General features: G+C 41.7%; 1 protein-coding gene across 10 annotated transcripts in view; it reads right to left on the bottom strand.

Annotated features, from left to right (window-relative positions):
• The window catches only part of MAST4 (microtubule associated serine/threonine kinase family member 4), a 568,037-nt gene that overhangs the window by 207,021 nt on the left and 339,099 nt on the right, over positions 1 to 21,917 (bottom strand). Inside the window, exons 1-2 of one of the 10 annotated variants that reach the window (XM_047728889.1) lie at positions 12,195 to 12,392; positions 7,968 to 8,048 (exon numbers count right to left, since the gene is read on the bottom strand). The exons of the other annotated variants lie outside the window; for them this stretch is intronic. Coding sequence (XP_047584845.1) covers positions 7,968 to 8,048; positions 12,195 to 12,241 — 128 coding nt within the window. The 5' untranslated portion in view covers positions 12,242 to 12,392. Of the gene's footprint in view, positions 1 to 7,967; positions 8,049 to 12,194; positions 12,393 to 21,917 lie in introns of those variants that run through there. 10 annotated transcript variants of the gene reach the window in all.

Below are 21,917 nucleotides of genomic sequence, written 5' to 3'. Positions count from 1 at the left end.
TGGGTTCTGTAGCTCAGTTTCAATACTATGTTTCCAAGAACAATATGAAGCTAATAATAATAAAATAGAACACTCATCTTGGAACTTTTCACAAATGCTGCCTAATTAATTCTCACAACACCTCCAAGAAGTATTATTATCCTCATGTTACTGCCGGAGAAACTTGAGAATTTTTTAATTCCGCATTTGTATTCACTTACTGAGACACCTTTGTATTATCATCACCATCTTTTGCTTTCAAGGAATATCACAACTTCATTCTCTTATCAACAGGGTGGGTGTTAATGGCTGCAGCAACATTTTAAGTACAGGAAATAGGTTTTAAAAAACGATGTGAAATCTCTTTTTTCTATTCTAAAAGCAACACAGAAACCAAAGAAAATATAGAGCCGAACTGCCACTCCCTCAGCCACACACACACACACACAGAGAGAGAACAAAGTAATTTCTTCATCTGCCCCAAGATGACTTCGTAAATAAGAGATAGCTGCTAAAACTCCCAAGAGTAACTTCTAAATATTATAATTTATATTCTAAATATATTCTAAAGCCGAAATTCAAAAAGTTGTTCCCACCCAGTATTTGGTCTAGAAAGACCGTAATAATGACTGCTCCTGAATGGTAGGATCACACAAACATTTAATGGGGAATGCCACAGAGCAAGTCCTGGCTCCCTGCACGTTGCGGGGCGGGGGTGGGGGAGCCTCCTTCTTTAAGCCTGAGGAGGTGTGGCTTCTAGTAGAGCTCCAAGGGCCTAGGACCCTCAGAGCAATGGGGAGACACCGTCAGCCCCCAGGCAAAGCAGGCCAGTGTTGGCTGAGGGAACCCGGCACAGACTGCTCAGGTTAGAGCAGCAGGAGGTAACAGAGCTGCTGGGGTGCACAGCCTGACTGTCAAGTGAAACCAATTTAACCCTTATTGCACGATCTAGGCTCTGTCTAAAATCAGTTTTTTATACAGAGGGAAAAAAAGGGCACCCCAACTCAAAACATACTCCCCAGTTCCATAACCACACTCTCAACAGAGGACTGAAAAATGTACTTATGTAGTGACCCAAGCAGAAAAACTCCCAATGGAGTGATGAAATCAACTCTCCTGTGAATAGAATATTCTAATCAGAAGGCAAATTTCACATGACTGCCGACTCCAGGGTATTGAAGGAGAACATAGACAGTTCACCTCCATGCCGCTGAGTGAGAATGCGGGCTCTCCCACCAGATGCTTTAGTTTGAACCCCATCAGGCCGCCTTCTTGACACAGGTAGGTGGGTATAATTTGTTGCCCACACTTGGGAGGGTTTGAAAGTCAGGGAACGCCCTTTCAAGAACCACCCTGGGAGAACAGGCATAAATGGAACAGAACCAGGGCAAACCAAGATGTGTGTTGACTGCATGTGACTTTGTTTCTCTGTGCCTCCATTTTCACGTTTGTAGAATGACAACATCAGCCTTGCCTCCCAGGCAGACTGTGACAACTGCATGAACTCATCTCTGTGAGGGACTAAGAGCAGCCCTGGGTATGCAGCAAGCTCCTGACAAATGAGAACTAAGATAACAGTGAGGCAAGTATCTAAGTTAGTCATGTTGGCCTCTCAACCAAGTCCTTAAACCGGAGAGCAGAGCACATGAAAACATAAACACTTAACCAAAACCTGAGAATCATCATGACAGAAACAAATGCCCTGGAAGGCCGCCCTGGGGGTGGCACAGGCAGATGCCTGCAAATGCACGAGCACAGGTTAGGAAAGGATGCATGTGTTCCCAGGACGCCAGTGAACTTGAGAGTTGTGCTTGCTGTCTGACCTCACAGGACTTCTTGCCTGTGGCTTAGTAACTTTGTAACAGGTAAGTTTACGGTATCAGTTTAAAATGAAATAAAATGAAATACAATAACATGTTCTAGAAAAAGAAACTCAAAGGAAAACTCCCAAAGCATCTTTCTGCAGTAAGCTTATTAATCACCCTTCCCCGTTCCCGCACATGAGTCTACTCCCAAGCCATCCCCTCTTGGACTACCTCACACACATCACCTCATTCTTTTTTTTTTTTTTTTTTTTTTTTATTTGACAGAGAGATCACAAGTAGGCAGAGAGGCAGGCAGAGAGAGAGGAGGAAGCAGGCTCCCCGAGAGAGCAGAGAGCCCGATGCGGGGCTCGATCCCAGGACTCCGAGATCATGACCTGATCCGAAGGCAGCGGCCTAACCCACTGAGCCACCCAGGCGCCCCACATCACCTCATTCTTGCCTCTTTGGATTCTTACAAGCAACAGAAGCTTCCAGGAGGTGGCAGAGCCAGAAAGTGGGGTGGGGCCCAGGGAAGTGCCTAACCAGCCGGTCCACACTCCCCCTGCCCCCCTCTGATGCCAGCCTTCCCCATCTCTACCCAGACCCACACCCACAGGAACAGCAGAGCGTTCATGATCCAGTTCAGCTTTGCTTAGTGGAGCCGGTCCTCAGACTGTGTGCACTAAACAGAGTCAGTTCTACATAGCAATTCTGAAATAAAATTCAAGTATGCATAAGGCAATTCATTAAACCCATCACATTCACAAAAGCACGGGAACTGGAATCCGTACAGGACAAAAAAAAAAAAAAATTGCCATCTGGTACCAGCTTCTTCCGATTTGCTCAATGTTCTCCATCAAATGAAAGTGGAGAAACCAAAATTAAAAAGAAATGGTCCTGCTCATACTATCAAGTCAATGAAACAAGAAGGGTTTAGCTGTCATGTGACTTCCTTATGCTTCCAGGTTCCCCAGATAAAGGAGACACAAAATCATAACATACAACCATGTATTGGGTAAATACTTGTTATGTCTCCCCCTCACCATGGCCACAAATGAAGGGCATTCAGGAAGCTGTGGGAAGCCAGGAACCCTCCCAGCAGCAACAGGACAAATGGAAAAGCTCTTAGCAAAATGAGATTAGGTGACATTGGCCCCTGATGCCCTCTTCTATGACAGTATCATCTACCTTCCCTTTGAGTGATGTATCCTCTTTGGTGTGGGATCTAACACGACTTCGAGATCATTTTCTCAGTCCCTCACTAGAGTGAGGCCCGGTCTCTGATATACTGTGGGGTTCACCTCTCTTTGATAACGCCGGTCTACTCTGGCCTTGAACCTTACTTCATTTGTAACTGATACCTGGTCAGTTTTTACATGCTGATGGCTATCATTTAGTATTTACGAAAGAATCAAAATGTACGCCCTACCTCTCCCGAGTGTCAACACCATTCTCAAAGTGCACATACTAGGGACACCTGGGTAGCTCAGTGGGTTAAGCCTCTGCCTTCAGCTCAGGTCATGATCTCAGGGTCCTGGAATCAAACCCCGCATCGGGCTCTCTGCTCAGCGGGGAGCCTGCTTCTCCTCTCTCTCTGCCTGCCTCTCTGCGTGCTTGTGATCTCTCTCTCTGTCAAATAAATAAATAAAATCTTTTTTAAAAAAGTGCACGTACTATAGAAGCATAGGCCGTGTTTTGAGGACAGGTTAAAAACATCAGCACAGCCCTGAGCCCCAAGGATAATGGTCATTTCTCCAGCAGTACATATTTAAGGAGCCTCTATGATGTGTGTCAGGCACTATTTTAGACTTTGCGGATACATCTGTGAAGAAAAAGAGACAAAACACATTGTCCTTGTGGGATGTGTAGCACAGCGACGATATTCTTCTTGGAAACGAGTCCTGAGTCCTACCAGCAATGTGGCCTGTGTGACTGTAGTCACAGCTGATGTAGGGCGATGGGGGTTCGGGGGAAATAAGAAGAAATGGAATATGTGCTTCGTTGCCGACTCTAGTAGAGCTGACTGTGTGTCTATGACCTGAGACTCTAGGAAACAAATGGAGAGGTAAACTAAGGATGGAAGAAGTCCAACAGGAGGAGTGTACTAAGTGCCATGGAAGCACCAAGGGAGGCTGTCCACCAAGAAGCTGGGGCATGAAATGGAGACACAGAAGAACATGCTCGATCACAACAGAAATGCAGCTACTGAGTAAAGGCAGCCAGCCACCAGCTATTTACTGAGTCCCTACTGAGGGTGAGGCAGGCTAAGTGCCAAGAAAGACACAGAGAACGTAAAATGAGGCAGTTTCCCTTAGAATCTTGCTACATGATCAGAGTCGAGATTAGGAGCGCACACGGGTCATATTCAAATTGCTCATGAGGCACTGACGTCATCATTATATGACCATACACTCAACTGTCACCAATTTATGAAATACTGAGAATTATGGAAATCCTGAGTCGCTCTGATTGGCTCACACGGGGAAAAGGGAAGGCATGCAGAAATTCCAGTCAAGGTTTTTAAGATGTTCTCGGTCATGTTTGTACTAATAAACCAATATTTGGGATATATATATATATATATATATATATATATATATATATATATATATATTTATTTTAGCTCACTGACAAATTGTGTATTTTGGATCTCTCTCCAGCCCTGCTGGAAGACAACAAAGGTGTCAGAATTTCAGGGCAGAAGGGACTTTGGGAATTATGTGGTCCTACTGCTCTGCTGGCTGTAGGAATGACTTCTGCATCCTTCCAGCTAAGTGGGAAGCTGGCTTTTCTGGAAGACTTCCAGCAGCACGAAATTGAAGGTTTAATGAGGCAGCCCACTGCCCATGAGCCCACAGCCCCTCAAACTACCCTGTGGTCTCCATGCAATGATGCAAGGTTCCGCTCCCAAGATGGACTAAGCTCAACTTAAACTTCATTTAGCATCAGAGTTGCCCTAGAATCTGCAGATGTCTTGTTTCTGGGCAACCTTCAGGAAGCCTGAGCTGGAACACTAACTCCCGTCTCAGCATAGTCTGCCTCCAGGGCTTTACTATGAAAGGAACAGAATCTTCCATTGCCATATTTAGAAACTGTGTGTCAGCACCTCAAAAGGGCACATACACTGTGAATGCTCCCCACCACCACTCTCCCCCTAGACATGCAAACACTACTCATAAAAAAAGAACAGAGAAGAAACCTGATCCATCACAATCAAGGAAAGAAAAATCCGTGCAGCGTTATAATAAATCCTGTTCGGTGGTAATAGCATGAACATATTTGGAATCTCTCCATTCATACAAGACTATTATTTGGGGGCACACCATGAAAGATGCCCAGTCCCAAGCTGACAACCAGGTATCACAACCTAGAGATATCTCCGGGTGTTCAAGGTCAGACTCAGGGTGACGACTTTCCTCCCTCCCCAACTCTGCTCTTTTGAGGTCCATTCATTTAATGCTAGAAATCTCAGTGCCCATCATTTAGTTGAAATTATTTACTGAAGACCGATCATGGGTGACTTTCTTTTATCAACTTTTCTGACCAAGACTGCTAATTATTGAGCAAACTCATTTTCCCTAATACAAGTAAGCTGTACTTTCCAGCCTTTCTTGTCCATAGGTGCAGTCAGAACAGTAGATCCTGGGCAATGCCGTATGAATAGAACTGATGTGTGCCATCTTCATGTCTGACAGTTCACCACCTCCCATGCCCCTTCCCATTTCACCAGCTGGAAGCTGATGCCCAGGGCAAACTTGACAGTATGTGCTAAAGAGCCCCTTGGATCCCTAAATCACCATGTGGAGCAGTGAGTCTCTCATGCTCTTGGTCTGGGAGTGAGAATGTGAGTCATTCTCTATTTGGTGGTTCATGTGTGCGCTGTGATTTAACTAATACATCTTTTCCTTCCAATCTGCTCATTTATTCATTCTTTGATAAACACTTCTGAAACAATACATTCCAGGCATTGAGAGAAGCATTGAGAGAAGGGAAATAAAAATGACAAAGAGAGGTCACAGGTCTACCTAAACCAGATAATTAAAATTCAATATAAATGATCTCAGAGCACTATGTATCTTAAGTTAGTCACAGTGGAAAAATACGAGACTTCATTCTGAATCCTTGGCTAGCAAAGCTGGTTTATCTCTATGTGTATCAGCATCCTCACCTGTAAACAGAAACATTATCCCTTTCTGTCTTACAATGGTGGATTACATTGAATGAGATCATGTATATGAAAGCATTTAGTTAACTATAAAGTACTTTGCACATGTGAATTAAATTCATGGCACTGGTCCTAATCCAGGACTTGGTACTCATGAAGTATTGTACCAGCATCCTCATTGGAGTTTCCACCTGAAATCCCATCCGTTCTTAATACCCATTAAGGGTATTAAGGGTAAAAGTTCACTTTTCTTAGTCTGAGCTCGCATTGGTCCTTTCCTGATTCAGAACTCTGGAATGCTTACAAAATGGAAGTCAAACTTTTTAGCTCAGTTTTCATGCTCCCAAATTAATTTTTAAGTCCATATCAAGCTCTTTACAACTCCTGGTTCTCTTCTCTTTTATCCATCTTAAGTTCCAGCTACACATGGCATGTCTACAGAGTACCACACTTGCATACCTCCTTCATTGTTTTATGTTCTGCCTGCTTTTTTGTCCTTTACCACCATCTCTCCCCCCACTGAAACACAAAGATTTTTCAAGGTCCAGTTCAATTATCACCAGGTCCAATACATCTTTCTCTAAAAGCACTCTTTCAACCTCCTCCTCTTCCATACTGCCAACAGCATTCATCTCAGACTCTTTTCTCCCCTACTACTGATAGCACCTGCATTTTGAATAGCTTATTGTCTTGAAAAAGGAAAAAGAAAAGGGAATGTGAGCATTTAATGAAGACATGTTACACTGAAGAACAAATTCAGAAGAGAGTCCAATTACTTTCAGTTGGATCACCAAAAGGAGACAAATTATAAGCTCAGGAAAATTCTCTGGATTGTCAGAAAACTATTCCCATGCTTTAGGATCTATTATATCCAGAGAGCATATATTATATGCTTTATGAAAGCTATTGCATGGAACTTTCATGTGAAAGTCACTTTTACAATAAATATAATCCTATCAGCAGAAGAGTAGAACCAAAGTTCAAAGTCATTAATTCATTTCCCCAGTCAATTCTTCTTCACAAATTTTTAGTTCAGTCTTACTTTAGAAAATAAGAGAAACAAATAGGTTAAATTGACCCAGTGATAGGAAATGGCCATGAATTTTTTTCATTCATTTGAGTATGTGCAGAAAAAGGTATTCAGTAACAAAAAATAATTTAAGTCACTCTTTCCATCAACTGAGAATTTCATTCCACTTTCTCTCTTAGGATTAAAAAAAAGGTTGGGGGGGGGGTGGCTGCGTATTGCAGAGGATAAGTGTATCCTCTAATTAAGTATGGAGAGACCCACTCTAACCAGACACTGAATTCATGAAAATATTAATAGAACATAGGTATTACACATACAATGTGAACAGTACTTTCTACCGTGAATTCTTCTAACAAACTAGGCTAAAACACAAGTAGAGCTCCTTGGGAGATCTTTCTTGAAAGAAGAGAGAAGAATTAATTTACATCAGCCTGTGAATGAGAAGGCAGAAATGTAGTTGGGAGTTCTAAAAGAGATGAACATTTCTAATCCTTTTAGACAATTTAAACATTTTGTCCTGTAAATAACAGGATGGATATAAAATAATTTCTGGCAACCCACATTACAATACTTTAATCTGAATCGGGAAATACTTTCTAGAAACTACAGTAAGTTGTACTGTAAGAGACAGGTCAAAATTTGTCCAATTCAGCAGATCGTCTCCTAAGAAAGCGAGAGGAAAAACTACCATACACACAGGAGTTAAACAACTAATCACCAGGCATGAAGTGAAATATAGTTAAGATGAGCTAACTGGGAGAAGCACCATACATTTTCCAGGTGCTCCCGTAAATCACCAAGCAAACAACTCAGTCAGTCTTCCTTACTCTGTTGCTTTGCTCTGTTAACACTAAGATGACAGTTAGGAAAGGACGATGAATTGTGTATTGCAGTCACAGGTGTTCCAGTATGTGTTGCGGGGTCTGGGGGGAGGGAAGGCAGAGACAAAGCACAGCCACAGGCTGGGCCGGCACTGGAGCGCGCTTACCTCCAGAAGTGGAAAGCGAAGAGAGGACTACAGGGGCTGCCTGGGCTGGATGGGGTTGGACTCAGGCTCCTTGGAGTGAGACTGAAAGTTAAAATAATGTCATTCCAATTGGGGAAATGATGGCAGTAAAAATAGCAACACTCATTTAAGGGACTGTGCTCCCTTTAGGCCAGAATCACTGTGGCATGCCTATCAATACCCCCAGGTAGTCAGCTCACCACTTGCCATTTTCCAGCTCTGAAATAGAGAACAAGGGCAATGCTTCCTGCGGAAACTGACAGCCTCAAAGCTACCGCACCATTTGCATTTATGCCTTTTCTTTGTCACAGAGCAACTTAGCAGGTACCTTCTGTGATGTCTGCAAAGAAAATCTAGTCCCCTTTTACTCAGTATATTCTGATCAACAATCAAAGGTAAATCAGTAGAGCTAGAGGGAAGTAGTTATCAGACAACAGAATTCAAGTTAAATACTGTAGTATTTAAAAAGGCAAAGCAGCAAACATTTCCAAATAGGAAGATACATTTCTAAGCGCTTTGCAGTGAAAAACACCCAACATCATTTTCTGTAATTCTCAAGGGCAATGGTAAAAACTGTTTCTTACATTTATAATAAGTAATGTGAAAATTTCTTACACATATTACTATAAACTATTTTACTTTCTAGAGAGGTTTTTTTTTTTTAATTTCATCTGTCAAGGACCATTATAATCTCCACCCCCCACCAATCTATCCAAACCATCCAGCCCATTCACCAGCCAGATCTCAAATATTCATCACAGGGTGGTGAGCCTACATTGCCTTTATCTTTTTTCCTTTTGGCCTCCTATATCTCCTTTTTTAGGGAAGAGCTATAACTTAAATTTGTCAAATATCCCACTCAAAAATTTTGCCAATGGATTTATCAAAGTATGAATCTAATACTAGTCAATTCCCAATTATTTTTACACACCAAAAACAAATTAGAAATAGCCAGGTACTCTGGTACCAACTCTTTGGCTGAAGTGAGCAAGAGAAATTCCTACCACAGTGCAATGAGATTTTTTAAGAACGCTCCTCTCTACTGGCCATGACCCTACACCATACCTGGATGTTTGCCTATCTTCGAGAAGGGGTCCTGGATTGGAGCTGTATGTTGTCTGACTCCAGCTGGTTGTGCCCTTTACTGAACAGAGAAATGGCAACGGTGGCTAAAATCAGAGTTGGGATTATCAAATTCTCAGTTCCACCTTGTTTCCCATTACGTGGATAATTGAGATTTGGCTGTATTTGTCTTAAACTGAAAGATAAAATCACTGCTCCAAATGTTCCCACTTATTAATAAAATGTCTCCACAAAGTTTTGTTTTGTTTTTTAATCTTTTAAAACCATCTTCTGGTTTGGTGCCAGTACTTAGTAAACTAAGGAACGGATTTCCTTATACATTCAGAGCACGTTCAAAAGCCACCGTTCTTAAACATGCTGTACTTGAACTTAGCAGCTCATTGGAAAACTCTCAGGAATGTCTACTGATACAGACATTATTTAACCTCAGTACAATCTTATCTGTCCCTTTGGGTCCGAAAATAGGCATACATAGGCACTGAAGCCATGCCATGGTGCCAAGCTGAGACAGGGATCATACATGCTCCCAAGTGTCTATTTCTATCCTTAAACCAATTTCTATCCTTAAATTGAAAAAAAGAAAAAGAAAAAAAGCAACTTACTTTCTCAGAAACTGTAAAGCCACATATATGCTATCTATACCTCAGAAATTTCTGAATAAATTAATGATTCATTAACTTCTGAAATACTTATGCATCTGGTATCTCATATCCAGAAATTTCAGTTTTCAAAATAGGAATCAGAAAGTGATTCCTGAATTGTATCTGAATTGTATCTGAATTGTATCTACAGAGTATAAAACATGCTGGTGTCATAGCCCACAGCCAGCAGTGCCTACAGAACACTCGCTCCTCAAAGGGAAATAGTATTGTCTGTGGAAGAATGTTCAAGAACCACTCCATGTAGTTGGTGTGTTATAAGGTCCCCAAATAATTAAAATAATATACATATTAAGTCTGCTTTTAATAAAATCAGTAATTTTTAAGACTTCCCATTAGAATATTTCTCTGCAGTGGTTAGAAAATGAATTTACTCAGAGAATGCAGAATTTGCTTTCTCCACGAATGAATATAAAATTAACTATGTCTACCTAAGAGGGATTTTACGTTTCAAGGTAAGCAAAATGTTCACAGTAAATTTTATGCTAACACTACAGTGACATTTAATAGTGATCCCTAGTCTACCATGTCAAGCTCCCTGAATGGAGGAGTAATCAATTTTAAATGTGCAGTAACATTCAGAGGCTAGACCCAGGGGGTGTGACCTGATCCAACACAAAATCCAGGGAACCCCCCGGGTTTAGCTGATCCATATGCGCTGGGTCATCAATGACAAAGTCATAAAATCTGTGGACTACCTCGGACTCTCAAATTATGGGTAGAATATTTGATACAACTGAGCTTGTGTAGTAAGAAGTTCCTTTCAAGTGTGTCCTCTTAAAGTGGACAAGATGCTAAAAACAAAACAAGGCATAATGTGGAAGGATGTATACTACTAAGTCTGAAAAAACGAGTAAGTGGAACAACCAGAAACAGAGGTGAAACAATGCTGGGGTTCATACCCTGGGTCTTGAACATAAAAACACTGGCATCTGAGCTGTGCATTTCCAGAATGCCAGAGAGAGGTGCCTTAAGTAGAAGAATGAGTGCATGCCACTGAGATGCGCCATGTGCCATGAGGATGGTGAGGGCTGAACTCTAGGGTGGAGTTAGAGAAGGGCACAGGGCAATGGGCAATGGGTAAATATGGCTTGTATGTCCATTATGAAAAAATGCCACAACTAGCAAGAGGGTTCTAAGAGCCCTCTAACTTTTTCTAAGCAAGTACTTGTTAATAAAAAATCAGTGTAAAATTTGAGAGCAAGGACTGACTAGAAAAGTATTCACATCACTTCAGAAATGTAGGGTTTTGTTTTTTTTTTAAAGATTTTATTTATTTATTTGACAGACAGAAATCACAAGTAGGCAGAGAGGCAGGCAGAGAGAGAGAGGGAGAAGCAGGCTTCCCGCTGAACAGAGAGCCCGATGCGGGGCTCGATCCCAGGACCCTGGGATCATGACCTGAGCCGAAGGCAGAGGCTTTAACCCACTGAGCCACCCAGGCGCCCCAGAAATGTAGTGTTTTTATTAATTTTTTATTAACAGAGTAATTTCCCTTATATGATGCATATCCAGGATTTAAGAGGAATAATCAATACTCAGAACTGGGCATAGTACTCTCTTCCTGCAGGTTCTTCCTGGAAGTAATCCAGCACAAAATGACTGGGACTGTATGAATTTCAGCTAAAATGTAATTTTCTATCTTCACTGGAAGTTAGAAAAAGGGGTATCTCTCTTTCCCTACCAGATTTACATGTGACTGTTTATTATTTTCAGCGTGCCAAGCACAGACTCACAGTTCCTGCATCTTTGACTAACAGATTTAAAATAAAAATTTGCTGACACTTCCTGCATCACAGATGTTTAACTTCTGCGCCACAAATGAGATGTGGGCATTTTCACGGGGCGACATCAAATCAGAAGGCGGTCAGATGAGTTAACGGGTTAAAAAAAAAAAAACAGCTAAGCAAACACAGATCCTCAACTAGGTAAACACTGCATATGCAGTGGCTGGAGACTGCAGAGAGGACTCAAAATGCACTCCAGTTCATTAATATTCTGTTGCACAAATAAAACATGGATCACATCTAATGAACGTTACAAATAACCCTTCTCTTGTACTCTAATCCACTGTCACGTCTCCTGTTATTCAATGCAGACAGAGGCCTTTCTTGAGAAAAAGGCAGCATGGGGATAAACAAACAGTGAGAGAGGAGAAAAAGACAGCTACACCATGGCCTGCTGAGGCATTCTTTCACAATGAGCTGTTAAGATGTTTCCAGCACTGAGGTTTAGTAACTTTACATACGCAGCCAGCCACGCTTCTCCTGACTGCAGTGCAAAATGCAGGGTCTGGCTCTCCCCCTCCGCTGAAAACCAAAAGCCATGCATTTAAGACATGTTCCTCCACCTCACACTGCAGTGCTCTGAGGCTGGCAGTACAAACAAATGCTAAAGAGCTATTGGTTGCAGGAAAGCGGAGTACCATGCAGAAAGCATTAAAATATTAAAGACAGACAATACTTACTCCAAGGTCAGCCCCGGAATCTGCAGCCTTTCCCGCTGGGCTTTCATGCTTGTTGTATGTTACCACACTGTATTGTAACCATGACACAAATTCCCTGCCAGCATCCCGGTGATGACAGAGAGCCAAAACGAACCTCTAGAAAGGACTGGACTAACAATCTCTCTAGGGGGAGGGGGATCCTGCAAGTTTGGGTCCTTCCACCTCTAGCCGTAATCAAGAGATGTCAGCTGCCTTTCTCAGGTTAACAGCGGAGCACACTGCACTGCTTTCGTTAAGGGAATGAGGCTTTCAGCTCTGCATATCAAGTAATTGGTTTCTGATTTTTTTTTTTTTTAAACAAAGTCGCTCCACTCACAGACCCAGTTTTCACCTCAGTGAAATGAAAAGTCCCTTGATCATACAGGCTGGAAAAAAAAATATATATAAAGCAACAGTATCATACTTGGGAAAGAGTTTATCTCAGCCAACCTCAACTATTTCCCACCTCCCAGGGATGCTCTCGAATAGAATCAGGCCACCGGGAGAAGTTCCGTTGACTCTTCCTTTGGTGGAGTTAACAAAATCACTCAGGTGCCACAAGAAAGACATGGGGAATGGTGCCGAATGAAAACAATTAGATTTTTTTTCTATATAAGGCAATCATCAGAAAGAGGAATAAACTAACTGCATTAATTTGGGGGATGTTGAACTCTGATGTGAAGCAAACCCTTGTATGAACAGGCAAAACCCTACGATGGGAAATACCAACTGGAAATGCAAGAGATAGGAGCTTGTGTTTTTATTTTTTGAAAAGTGATTTTTAAGAACACCATGGTGCTACATACTTTACAAAAGCAATCAAATATGAATAAGGAAGTAAAGGGAGAACGTACATTTTGGAAGCCGGAAAGTTTCATCCTGTATTTATTCAAATAACACAATTTTGCACAGTACTCCTAACTGGGGACTAAGTGTACTTCCATTGTTGTGTATGAAGAACTATCTGACTCATTTCTTCTGATGCATTTTAAAATGTTTTAAAATTCAGTAACCACCGGTCTGCTGAGAAGTACTTGATCAAATTAAATTTTATTTTAGCAAGAATTCTCATTCTCAAGCACTGCTGCTGGTCCACACAGCCAATCTGTGATCAAACAACCGTGTTTGAGTAGTTACATTTAAAAACTATGAAGTCAAATTTCATCATTTCACAGACAAAGAAACTGAGAACATACAACTGGTGACAGTGCTAGGGTTAGATGCTGGTGTATTTATTCCCCTATCCCAAAGGCCTTCACTTGCAGGGGTGCCATGTGCAGTTGTTCAGGTTGTGCCCTTCACAAAGGGGCTGAGCGGGGTGCAGGGCGGGGGGGGGGGGGGGAGGGAGTGAAGGCTGAAGTCCAGCCTGCTTCCCACCCTGCCAAACCTGCTGCATGGCTCTGGGCTGCTTCCACAACCTCCACCTCCCCCCCCCCCCGCCCATTTTAAACAAAAATACCCTAAGCTTTGTATCCATCTAGAGGTTCACCTGTTTCTAACTGTACCAAGGTTCATGTGGGCTAGAGAAGATTCATAAAATATTCCCAGAACCCTTCTCTAACCCCTAACCCGCCAACATGCTCCAGGGTATTTGTTAACTAGGTAATGACGTCTCCTACTGTGTGGGCTCAAAGAAAACTAACCATATCCACTTCTCAGTGGGAGCAAATCCATACCTGGAACATAGACATTGTGTAGTGACCATAGGGAGGCCATTTTAACTAATATGAAAAGCATAACAATAAGAAATGATAAAGATATAATAGAAGGGGGATCAACTTTGCTCAGTAAAGTTAGGGAAAGCATGAAAGGAAATATGGCAAAAGTAGGGTTATGATTTAAAAAAAAAAAAAAAGGAAAGAAAGAATTCCACTCTGCATCCCCAAAAGCTAAATTTTCTAAATTTTTTATTTTCTTAAAATAAACTACTTTAAGGATCACATTAGAGGGGCGCCTGGGTGGCTTAGTCATTAAACGTCTGCCTTCAGCTCAGGTCGTGATCCCAGGGTCCTGGGATGGAGCCCCACATCGGGCTCCCTGCTCAGCGGGAAGCCTGCTTCTCCGTCTCCCACTCCCCCTGCTTACATTCCCTCTCTCACTGTGTCTCTCTCTGTCAAATGAATAAGTGAAATCTTAAAAAAAAAAAAAAAAAAGAATCACATTAGAATTTTATTCAAAAGACTTCTTTACACAGATCTTAAGTGAATTTTAGTTCCACATTGTCAATGGACAACAAAATAATTTCCCTTGAATTTCTTTTTAATACTCTTATTTTAAAATATCCAAGCCCAAACTCCCCATCCTCCTCTCTGTGCCAAATAAATTTCCATGCAATGTAAAATATCCAGACTCTCACCATTCTTTCTCCATGAACCACTCTGATCCAAGGAATGTCCTGCCTGGCTGGATGATTAGAATTTTCTTCTCACTGATCTCTCCACTTCCTCCCTGGCACTTTCTATGCTTTGTTGGATACACAAATTCCAGAGTGATTTTTTCCAGAATATCACTCCTGTGTTCAAAACACTCCAACAGTTTCTCTCTCACTCTAAGTAAAGCCTAAAAATCTAGGAAACTTAGCCAAAAGGCCCCAGAAAATCGAGCATGAATAGGAGTGACAATGGTAATGTACTAGAACACACCTGAAGTTTAAGGCCATGAGTTCAAAGAGAGAATGGAGAAAGGAAGTAAGAAAAGAGTGAAGAAGGGAAGAGGAAGGGAGGGAAGGAAGGAATGAAGGACAGATGGAAAGAAGGAGGGTTGGGGGAGGGAACCAGCCAGTCAGGGCGCCCTTTGGAAGATGCTAGGGAACTACCCCATTCATTTTCAAAGGAAAAAAAAAAAAAAATTACCACGTATCCTGATTTCCCTATGGACTGCACTTCATGGATAAGAAAATGTTTCTCTTTATTCCAACAGGTAAATAGAGAAAGAGTACTCCAATTAGAGTACCATTTCTCCAACCCTAATAAATGATTGGATCTAAGCCATGATCATGATGCCTGAGTGTTCTGTGCCTCTTGGTGCAACATCTATGATGTAATCCTACTGAAAAAGCCACACCACCACAGGATACAATCAAGCTTCTACATCATTCTACATCAAAATGTCGATTATAGTATACACAGGGACAGAGAGACGTGGTCAGCAAAAGCTCAACTGGAAAAAGTGAAAACCACAACAAATGACCTGGTATCTTAAACCAAAATGTTCAAGTGGGGACATGAAAGAGATGGAGGGGCTAAATAAGAATGGAGAGACAAATCCATTAATGGCTGCCTATGAACCTGTGTGGGTCCTGATACCAAACACACACATAATCAAATACTTGGAAATAATCAGTGTAACAGACACACACACTGACTGGGTATGTGGTAATATTAAGTATTTTAAGATAATATTGGGATCAGGATCACTTTTCATTTCTCTTCTTTCAGAGATACACATAAAAATATTTATAGGTTAAATAAAGTATGCTTTGCTTCAAAATAATCTAGGGAGGGAGAGTAAGATATAATATTAATTAGTAAAAGTAGTGTTACTATTAAATCTGGGTAATGGGCATATGAAGAGTTTGCTACACTGTTCTCTGCAGTACCTGCCTGAAATTTAGCATAATGAAAAAACTGGAGAGTTCTCACCATGCCCACAAAGCTCCATGTGACATGTACACCCCAACCCTTCCTGGCCTCTGTCCTTGCAACTCCACTCCTCACTGTCCTTCTGGTACCCCAAAACCACTTCCATCTCACAGCCTCTGCACTGACTGCTCTGTCTGTCACCAACTCTTGTTCCCTCAGTCATCCAAACATCCCGCGAAGTGGCTTTTACAACCTCGCTAACCAGGCTTGAAATTGCAAGCATCCCTTCCACCAACTGTTTCCTCCTCTATCTGATGTATTTCTCTTCTCGGCACCTGTGACTTGAGACCTATTTTAAATTCATTTATTGTCTCTCCTCTACAGGACTGTGGGCTCCAAGAAGTAAGTGTGTTTTAACTCCAGTGCCAAGAACAGTCCATTCAAATATTTAATAAACGTCTGCTGACATTAAAATACACTATGAAGGGGCACCTGGGTGGCTCAGTGCATTAAAGCCTCTGCCTTCAGCTCCGGTCATGATTTCAGGGTCCTGGGATTAAGCCCCGCATCACATCGGGCTCTCTGCTCAGCAGGGATCCTGCTTCCCTTCCTCCCTCTCTGTCAGCCTCTCTGCCTACTCATGATCTCTGTCAAATAAATAAATAAATAAAAATCTTTAAAAAAAATTAAAATACGCTATGAAGCTGAAGTAATTGAAACAGTATGTTTCAATGAAACAGTACTAGCACAAAAACAGACACACAGATGAAGAGAACAGAACAGAGAGCCCAAAAAGAAACCCATGCTTATATGGTTAATTAATCTAAGACAAAAGAGGCAAAAATGTGCAGTGGGGAAAAGACCGTCTCCTCAACAAATGCTGCCAGGAACACCGGACAGCAACATGCACAAGAATGAAACAGGATCAGTTTCTATCTCCAAACATGAACATAAATTCAAAATGAATGAAAGACCTAAATGTGAGACCAGAAATCATAAAATCCCTAGAAGAAAACAATGACAGTAATTTCTTTGACACTGGTCTTGGCAACATTTTTCTAGATACATTTCCTCAGGCAAGGGCAACAAAAGCAAAATCAAGCTATTGGGATAAACCAAAAGATTTGGACGATGAAAGAAACCATTAACAAAATGAAAAGGCAACCTACTGAATGTGAGAAAAAATTTGCAAATGATATATGTGATAAGGGAAAAGCACTCATACAACAATCTGATTAAAAATATGGGCAGAGGAGGGGCGCCTGGGTGGCTCAGTCAGTTAAGCATCTGCTTTTGGATCAGGTCGTGATCCCCGGGTCCTGGGATCGAGCCCCACATCAGGAGGCTCCTTGCTCAGTAGGGAGCCTGCTTCTCCCTCTGTCCCTTCACTCCCCCTGCTTGTGCACATGCACATGCATGTGGACTCTCCCTCTGACACATAAATAAAAACTTTTTTTAAAAATGCAGAGTGTACGTCTGTGTTCATACACACAGACACACAGGAATATTACTCAGGCATAAAAAAGCATGAGATCTTGCCATTTTCAAAAACATGGATTGGCTTAGAAAATACAAGGCTGGGTGAAATACTACAAAGAAAGACAAATGCCATATGATTTCATTCATAGGTGAAATTTAAGGAATAGATGGAAAAACAAGAGAAAAACAAAACAAAACAAAATCTTAAATACAGAGAACTGGTAATGGCCAAAGAGGGGGTTGTTGTGGGGTGGGCAAAAATGATAAAGGGGATTAAGAGCAAACGTATCTTGATGAGCAGTGCATAGTGTACAGAATCATTGAATTGCTACATTGTACACCTGAAACTAATATAACACTGTATGTTAACTATACCTCAATAAAAAAGAAAAAGAAATCTGAAAAATGAATGAATGAGTCTCCCCATATTGGTACAATTACCAACTAAGGGCACTCACCCTCCTTCTTCTTACAATGACAGCTCTTCACAGTGTTTGATAACTAACCAAACAGTACCAGCAGCTCAGAGAGCGGCATCCAAGAAAGTGAAGAGTCAGGATTTGTTCAGACACCACAGAAAGACCCAGAAAGACCCCTACTGGCTGGAAAGCACACAGCAAGTACTAGGTGCACACTCATTTGTGTGCAGAGGAGGAACTTAAGGGAACACTAGAGCAGTGTGCTATGTTTTGGTGGAATGTGGAGAGGACACTGTTCGAAACTACACTAGAATGACTGAGAAAACATCTACACAACAAGGCTGAAGTTAAGCAGCTTTCTATTGCTACAGGGAGGGAACACCACTGTGCCCTTAATGGTGGAAATATGGGTTCTAAAGAAATCCACTGGCATAGTTTAAGGCTGGGTGGTTCTACACACACTCTAGAATGGTAGTTCTCAACCAGGGATGGAAATGTCTCCAGACATGTTTGGTTGTCACAACCAGAGAGGAAAGGGGCACAGAGGCCAGGGTTGTTGCAAAACATCTTACCATGTACAAAGACAGCCCCCACACCAGAATTATCCAAGCACAAGTGAGTAGTGTGACTCTAGAAACTCTGCTATAAAGTTAAGAGTCAATTTCTGTAGGACTCTCAGCGTCATTCACTAGATTGACACATTTTGGTTCTGATTTCATTGGACTTAGTTTAGGGAAAAGAAAAAAAAAAAAAGAGCAGGCATTGTTCACTTCTCATCCCCCGTTTCCTCTCTCAGCAATACTGCCAACCTAAGTGTCTGTGGATGCCTCTGTCCTGTTTTCAGGGGGAAAAACTTTTTATAGCCAGAGCCCCAGAAGTATCTGTAAGTCACAGAAACCTAATTAACAGTGTCTCCTGGCCACACTCAGCCAGCAACCTAGATAGGGAATTTTGCAAAGCAAGGTGTACAAAATCCTAAGGCAAGAGCATCATTCTCCCTGAATGTTCAATTATTTATACATCCTTAAAAGCTGTGTGTGGTTGAGGAAAACTTTCAGAAAAGATATATATTACCTCCTTTCATCACTCATGCATTCCAGTAAAAATTAGAGCATGTTATGAACATTTTCACTCTCTTAATAGCCAATATTACTCATTTCATTCAGCACTATATGTGGTGCCAGAATACAGGAGTGGGTAGGACAGAAACCCATCTGTGGAATCCATTTAAGCTGGAGAAACAAAGTAAGGACACAGATGGAATCATTTCAGATAAGGACGGGTACTGCTCAGGTGCCAGCACAGGTGGGATGAGGGTCAGTGACCCGGGAGTACTCAGTGCCCTTAGATCAGGGTGGGGAAAACAGAGTGATGTGTGAGTTCCAACGGTGGGATGCAAAGGATGAGGAGATGGCACCAGAGAACGACAGGCAGAGAGAACAGCAATTGCAAAGCCTCCAAAGCTGGGGACAAGGGTAAGTCATTTAGTGGTCATGAAGAAGGTCCTATGTCTGATATGCAAAAATGCAACACATTGTTACTGAGCATTTATATAAACCATGGCATTATAGGATATGCAGAGATGAATCACACCTAAGTCTGGTTCTTAGGGAATGATAACATTCAGTGTAGCAGGAGGAAGAATAGAATAAAAGTTCAAGGAGGAACAAGTTTTATGTCCTATGGGCCAAGGAGATAAGGAATCTGGGTTTCAATGTTAACGGTATCTTTAATAAGTGGAATTAACTCTTCAAGCAGGCCTTAGTGAGACACAGCTAATGGCTTCTAAAGATTCTCCAACACTTCATAGAGCAACATCAGACAACACCACGATGGTGTCTGTGTGTGTGCATTCACTGAGGAATCGAGGTTACACGCCTCCAGTGAGCACGATACTAGTGAAGCAAGGTGAGTAAGAGAGGACCCTGTCCTAGGGGGCCTTGACAAGTGAAGATCAGGGCAGAGGCATCTTCCACTCCTTGACCTGTTGCCCTCTCCTGTTCTTGTTCCTTCCCCCACAAAAGTAAGACCCTTTTTCAACAGAGACAGTTCCTCACTGTCATCTACATAATTGGCTGAAGATAGCTTAAGACATAAAAGTTACCCAATCTACCATCTATACACACTTTCTCAAGAAATGACTGGAGGACGCGCTGCCCCTCAATGAGGAAGCAAACCATGTTAGAGAAATGTGGGAGATGGAAGGGCGATGCACGGAGATGAGTGAAGGGAAGGAGCAGAAAGGTGGTCATGATGGTGAGAGGAGATCCCCGGAAAACAGCCGTGTGTCAGACCCGGACAGCGCACAGTCTGGCTGGAAAGGCAACGATGGCGAGGCGCTGAGGAAGAGCCTCCAGGGCGGGGGACTTAAAGGTGAGCTGGTGCAGGGGGTAATGTGCAAAGTGCTCACAGAGGTTTTATAGTTGTATAAAGAGTATGGGAAGGATTCGTGCAGGCTGCATAAAGTCTGAGGGGAGGAACAACACAGAAATTATTTACTCCAAGAGAAACACAGGTATAAAAGAGGGGGAAGAGAATCAGTGACGAGGAAGAGGAGGAGAAAAAAAAGAAAATTAAAATATTAAAAATATTATATATATTTAACATATAAAATATTAAAATATTATAATAAATACATACAATAATAAATAAAATAAATAAATAATACACACACACACACACACACACACACACACACACAGTGGTAGCAAAATAATGACCCCTCTGAAGATGGCCTAATCCCCAGAATCTGTGTACTGTGCATGGCAAAAGGGACTTTGCCAATGTGATTACATTAGGGTCTTCTGATGAGGAGATTGCTCTGGATTATCTACAAAAGATCCAATGTAATCACAAGGGTCCTTACACAGGAAAAGGAGGAAGCAGAAGAGTCAGAGTCAGAGACACAACTGGAGGGAGATCTGAGCCACGCAGCCAGGAGCCAGGAACATGGGTGGCTTCTAGAAGCTGCAAAAGGAAAGGCACAGATTTCCCTCTGAGAACCTGCAGAAAGAATGCAGCCTTTGATTTTTAGCCTCCTCAGAGCCTCAGCCCTCTGAGACGACATGTGTTGTTTTAAGACACCACGTTCATGGTACTTTGTCACAGGAGCAATAGGAAACCAGTACGTACATAACCTAAGATGAATACTGAATATTAATTTAGCCAAAAACATTGTACCATAACAGTGGTCTAACCATTTTGGCAAGTCGGGGGATAGAAAAAGGAGGTAGAAGAGGTTGAATAAGAGCTACGTTTCCATGTTCCATATTAGGAAGTCAATATATAATGTCCAGATTGATAAAGAGAGTGACAGAACTACATAGTTCTGAAATATGGAGAACATCATTTAAAGAAAGAGTTCTGAGTTGAAGCTGTTCTCTCAGGGAACCAGGCCTGGACAGTGGGAAGAGTGAGGCAGATTTCTACAGTTTTTCACAAGCCTCAGAGTACTATTTAATTTTTAAAACTATGTATGTACATTATTCTGATAAGAATAAAATTGAAAGAAAAAAAGATGAGCTATTGTAGATAGCAGTAATCCCTTGCTATATCTCTGGATTTCATCTGATTCACCTTTACCAAAACATTGTCTCATTTCCTGCGCTTGTCATCTATTATGGAACCAACATAGCCAAGAGCAGAGTTGAATGTGAATGAAATTGTCTGAGCCCTGGACCAAACCATGCTTGAAGCTAGACACTGAATCTTTCCAGGGATGTGATCCAACAAGTCCCTTTTTTTAGGCCAATGTAGGTTGGATATTCTGTCACTTGAGATACTGAGGATTACCAAGCAGTACCATAAGGAAATTTTGTTAGGTGTACAAATAATTCCATAAACGTAACCATTTTTATTCCCGTAATATAAGAAAATTAAAAAGCTAAACAAAGCGACAGATCCTTAAGTCCTAACTATAAAATGCACTGTAATAGTAATACTACTTATAATGGCCAGAACCTACAACCAACCAAATGCCCATCGACAAGAGAACAGCTATAAATACTGCAGCACATTAACTAACAGAACGCCACACAGCAATAAGCATAAATGACCTATAAGTGCATAGTAATGTAGATGAATCCTACAAGCATAATGTTGAGGAAAACGAAGTTTAACTACCCTCTGGGAATGTAAAATGATGCCACCAGTGTGGAAAACAGCATGGTGATGCCTCAAAAAACAAAACGGAATCATCCTATGATTCAGCAATTCCACATCCGTGT

Source organism: Lutra lutra, chromosome 5 (assembly GCF_902655055.1).
Source record: "Lutra lutra chromosome 5, mLutLut1.2, whole genome shotgun sequence".
In the NCBI taxonomy this organism is placed as follows: Eukaryota; Metazoa; Chordata; class Mammalia; order Carnivora; family Mustelidae; genus Lutra; species Lutra lutra.
Note: the sequence above shows the minus strand (reverse complement) of the source record. Positions and strands in the feature narration are given on the sequence as shown.